This window comes from Arachis ipaensis, chromosome B04 (genome assembly GCF_000816755.2).
Source record: "Arachis ipaensis cultivar K30076 chromosome B04, Araip1.1, whole genome shotgun sequence".
Classification (NCBI taxonomy): Eukaryota; Viridiplantae; Streptophyta; class Magnoliopsida; order Fabales; family Fabaceae; genus Arachis; species Arachis ipaensis.
Window position 1 is genome coordinate 29,560,542 of NC_029788.2, and position 5,000 is coordinate 29,565,541.

Here is a 5,000-nt window from a genome sequence, read left to right on the forward strand (position 1 = left end):
CAATTTAATTGGAGTTAGTTAAAAAATTATAAGAGTATCTAACTTTCTTTCAATATTAGCATTACCCCCCAAAATCATGCCTATCACTCTATAAAAAGTAGGAGCTTGAGGAATGTCGGGAGATATTTAAAATTAGTAAATTACTTTGGAACCTGAAAAACCCCTTGCAAGTTGCGTTAGCTGCAATGGAGGGAACCTTGCTACCCCTATCCTCTCCAACCCCTACCAAACCGAACAATAACTTCATTCTCTTCCAACGCTTCACTTTCCCTTCTTCACTTAATCACTTCCAAAAAACCCTCTCCACTCCCAAACGCACCGTCTTGACAGCTTCCTCTCGAAACTCACACCGTAGCTCTGCACTCGCTCTCCACGAAACCGCATCCGTTTCGGAGAAAACCGACGCCTCTTCCTTTGCCGCTTCCGCTTTGCCCAAAATCGACAAGACCGGCAGGTTCTGCAGCCCCAGAGCCGCCAGAGAACTTGCTCTGTAAACTGAAATCACTCCAAGTTTATTCTCCTTGCATTTTATTTATTTACTCGTGTTGCTTCTGAAATTCTGATTCTCAAAGTGCTTTTTTTGTTTTGGAATGTTGCGATTTTAGGTCTATAATTTATGCTTCTTGCTTGGAAGGTTTGGACCCGGTTCGATTGTTCGAGAAACGGATGAATGAGCGGCGAGGTAACGGTTGGCGTTTTGTTTGGTTTGAAGTTGGGACCTTGAATTATGGTTATGTCATGTGGTTGAGTATTGTGAGTGGAATGTGTTTGTTTTTTAACTTTTGGTTGGTTTCAGAACCCGGTTATGACTTTGACAAGGAGAAGTTGTTGAAGTATAATCATATGAGTTTTGGAGGGCCACCTGTTACTGTTGAATCTGTTGAAGAAGAGAATGAATTGCTAAGTGACATTGAGAAGGAGTCTGCTGTTGGTAAAAATTGTTCAAAGCATTTTCCCGCTTTTTCCCTTTCTTTTTAAAAATTAAAAAACAGTGATAAAAGATAATTGAAGCTTGCCTGTGGCCTAAAATTAAACTAGCAGTAGTTGTTTTTGTTATTGTCAATAACTCAATATAGATATTGGAAGTGAAATTCTCGCTGCTGCATTGAAATTGAATTGTGTTGAACATGCTTGTCATAACTTCTAAGTTGTTTGCCAGAATTGTAAAATCAAGTATTTTCGTGATTTGTAGATTTGATATCTAATCTTCACACTTTTTGTGGCTCTGGAAAAGAAGGCAATCATTTTGATTTACTGTGAATGTGCAATTTAATCAGTCTTCATGGTGAAAAGTTTATATTTCTTTTCTGGTTCTTAATGTTGCTTTAAAACCAGGCATCAGTAGCTAACCACCTTGATATTTCTTATGATAATTCAATGTTGAAAGTCTAGCATGTTCACATCACTAAAATACATTAATACAATATCAGGATTTTTATTTCAATGTAAATAGCAGTTTAACTTGGTTGTTGCTGACTTGCTGCAGTAGTTTGGATGTTTAGCAATCCAAGTATCCGATGCATGTCTTAAGCTATTCTCAAAATGTTAGGATGCGTTTGGTTTGCGTTTTCATTTTCTGTTTTCATTTTCAGTATTTTTTATTTTCTGAATTTTGTGAAGAAAAAAGAGAAAACACCGAAAACAGTAAAATCCTTTTTTTGTTTTGTTTTCACTTCCTGTTTTTTCTTTTTTCTTCACAAAATTTTGAAAATAGAAATCACTGAAAATGAAAATGCAAACCAAACGCACTCACACCCTTATTTCCTTATTTTGAGTTGTTGACAGTATGTGTGTATAAGGGTTTATGTGGGCATTAAACCCTCTGTGAATTAGAACTTTGGCACTCAAGCACGGCAACTTTTTATTTAACAGCTTTTCGTTCAGGCACCAAGTACTGGTGAAAGTTTTACAATTATGGTATAAAGTAAGAGTTTTCATAAATTCAGCACAGCCTTCATTATTTCTCTCACATTTTGCCCAGGGAACTTTTCACCTGGCTATGTTGCATTTATTTCCTGTTCAGTTTCTATATTTTGTTTTGTTGCTGCCATCTCCAAACTGTTTAAAACATGTTTTCCACATGCCAGAAGCTGAAGTCCTTGCAGCTCCTCCAAAGCTAGTATACAACAAACTGATATTGAGGTAAAACATTTTCATATAGTGCTATATCAAACTTGAAATGTTAGCTAAAGCTTCTAGTTTGTATCTCTTCTTTCTCCCCTCCTTCCTAACATTGCAAGATTGATTGCTCCTAAGTGTGTGAATGCCGTGAGGGAGGATAATAATGTAAGACCATGCTTTATTTGCAGGTTCACTAGGAAATTATTAGTTGCAGCGAGGGATAGATGGGATGCTAATGTTGATGTCATTAACGAAATTGTCCCACAAAATTGGAAGGTATGGAATAATAACTCTTCTGTTCAATTTATTATCCCCGGCCCTTTCAAAATTCATGCAAGTACTATTCATAGTTTCTTCTGGCAGTTGGAAAACTTATATCTTATTAATCATGATCTACTTATTCATCCATGTGACACATTGAACATCTTTAGGAAGAAGGGACAATGTATTAAGAAAAGGGTAGATGATTAACTTTATTTATTCCTTCCTGCGTTTGATCATCCTTGGGAACAAGTAATAGTTTTAAGGATTTCTATTTGAGGGAATGAGAAAAAGAATATCTCATGCAAAAGTACAACGAAGTTTTATAATACATTATACAGTGCTGTTTGTTTTGCTTCCTCCATTCTCTGGTTAAATCTTCTATCTATTGCAGTTGATACAAGAGATTACTTTTTGTATCTGAACATAAAAGCTATAAACTATAAGCCCGTGAAATTTGGATGGTTTCTAATATAAAATACAAGATGCTTTTCTTCTTATCTGTGAGATTAAATAGTCTGTTTTTCTGCAAATTACTTATATTCTTTGGTTCACGACCTATATGGAAAGAAGGACTGTGTCAATGATTGGGATTTTTGAGAGATGCCATCTTTCCCCTTTTACAGGCCATCCTTTCCCTTCTTCATTTTTAGATCTGAACATGAAACAACTCCTAGTAGAAGTTAACACTTAATATTATTAGTCTTGAATAAAAAATTATTTTTTTTACAAAGGGAAGAAAATTTTGAAAAATGGGGGCATTCCGAGAATCGAACTCGGGACCTCTCGCACCCAAAGCGAGAATCATACCACTAGACCAAATGCCCAGTTGTCAGTGGTATCACATCACTATTATTTTAGTGTGCAGTTTTTCAAATTGACTTTGACTTCTTTATTCATGTTTATTTGTTAGCTGTATTTCACATACTATATGCAATGAAACTCCTGCTTCACTTTAGATCCAGAACATGAAACTCTCCCTATTTAAAGCCAAGGCTTAAGTAAGCTAGTCAACCTAGGCCGATTATAATCCAGTTACCCCTGAATGCTTTCACACTATACAAAATCTTGGCTTGCACATTTACACTGGACAGAGTCCCCTGCACAATTCCAGTCATAAAACCATTATGTTTTTGTATGATGAATTGATACGATGATAGAACAAATATCTCTTTTTAAGTTTCAAAGAGAAGAAAGAGGAAAAGAGAAGAAATAGATCTCTAATATGAAGGGAGCAAAATATTAAAAATGGGGCATTCCGAGAATCGAACTCGGGACCTCTCGCACCCAAAGCGAGAATCATACCACTAGACCAAATGCCCAGTTGCCAATTGCATCACACCGCTATTATTTTAGTGTGTAGTTTTCAAATTGAGTTTGAATTCTTTATTCATGTTTATTTGTTAGCTGTATGTCATATAGTATATACAATGAAACTCCTGCTTCAGTTTAGATCCAGAAGCTGAAACTCTTCCTATTGGAAACCAAGGCTTAAGCAAGCTTGTCAACCTAGGCAGATTATGATCCAGTTATCCCTGAACAATTCACACTACACAAAATCTTGGCCTGCACATTTACACAGAAGAGAGTCCCCTACAGATTGCCCGTCACAAAACAATTATAGTTTGTATGATGAATTTATATGATGATAGAATATAGATATCTTTGAAGTTCCAAAACAAGGAAAAAGAAAATGAAGAAATAGATCTCTTATATGAAGGGAACAAAATATTAAAAATGGGGCATTCCGAGAATCGAACTCGGCACCTCTCGCACCCCAAGCGAGAATCATACCACTAGACCAAATGCCCTGTTAATTATAGTTTGTATGATGAATTGATATGCTGATAGAACATAGATATCTTTGAAGTCACTATACAAAATCTTGGCCTGCACATTTAACACAGAACAGAGTCGCCTACAGATTGCCCGTCAAACAAACCATTATAGTTTGTATGATGAATTGATATGCTGATAGAACATAGATATCTTTGAAGTCACTATACAAAATCTTGGCCTGCACATTTAACACAGAACAGAGTCGCCTACAGATTGCCCGTCAAACAAACCATTATAGTTTGTATGATGAATTGATATGCTGATAGAACATAGATATCTTTGAAGTCACTATACAAAATCTTGGCCTGCACATTTAACACAGAACAGAGTCGCCTACAGATTGCCCGTCAAACAAACCATTATAGTTTGTATGATGAATTGATATGCTGATAGAACATAGATATCTTTGAAGTCACTATACAAAATCTTGGCCTGCACATTTAACACAGAACAGAGTCGCCTACAGATTGCCCGTCAAACAAACCATTATAGTTTGTATGATGAATTGATATGCTGATAGAACATAGATATCTTTGAAGTCACTATACAAAATCTTGGCCTGCACATTTAACACAGAACAGAGTCGCCTACAGATTGCCCGTCAAACAAACCATTATAGTTTGTATGATGAATTGATATGCTGATAGAACATAGATATCTTTGAAGTCACTATACAAAATCTTGGCCTGCACATTTAACACAGAACAGAGTCGCCTACAGATTGCCCGTCAAACAAACCATTATAGTTTGTATGATGAATTGATATGCTGATAGAACAT

At 36.0% G+C, this 5,000-nt stretch overlaps 1 protein-coding gene, 1 long non-coding RNA gene and 3 other non-coding genes across 7 annotated transcripts in view; 1 reads left to right on the forward strand and 4 right to left on the reverse strand.

Moving 5' to 3' along the window:
- LOC107639148 (N utilization substance protein B homolog) overlaps window positions 96-5,000 on the forward strand; it is a 9,490-nt gene continuing 4,585 nt past the window's right edge. Inside the window, exons 1-5 of one of the 3 annotated variants that reach the window (XM_016342581.2) lie at window positions 96-490; window positions 606-682; window positions 797-931; window positions 2,088-2,142; window positions 2,310-2,397. In XM_016342581.2, the coding sequence (XP_016198067.1) occupies window positions 186-490; window positions 606-682; window positions 797-931; window positions 2,088-2,142; window positions 2,310-2,397 (660 nt within the window). In that variant the 5' untranslated portion in view covers window positions 96-185. Of the gene's footprint in view, window positions 491-605; window positions 932-2,087; window positions 2,143-2,309; window positions 2,398-5,000 lie in introns of all 3 variants that reach the window. The other 2 variants (XM_016342580.2, XM_021121073.1) reach the window with 2 other exon arrangements.
- LOC110271013 overlaps window positions 2,423-5,000 on the reverse strand; it is a 6,499-nt gene continuing 3,921 nt past the window's right edge. Inside the window, exon 2 of the long non-coding RNA XR_002360955.1 lies at window positions 2,423-4,149. This is a non-coding gene — a long non-coding RNA (uncharacterized LOC110271013). The remainder of the gene's footprint in view (window positions 4,150-5,000) is intronic.
- TRNAP-UGG lies at window positions 3,138-3,209 on the reverse strand. The gene has a single exon. It is a non-coding gene; the product is annotated as a tRNA-Pro (tRNA).
- On the reverse strand, window positions 3,633-3,704 carry TRNAP-UGG. Its single transcript has one exon. It is a non-coding gene; the product is annotated as a tRNA-Pro (tRNA).
- On the reverse strand, window positions 4,122-4,193 carry TRNAP-GGG. Its single transcript has one exon. It is a non-coding gene; the product is annotated as a tRNA-Pro (tRNA).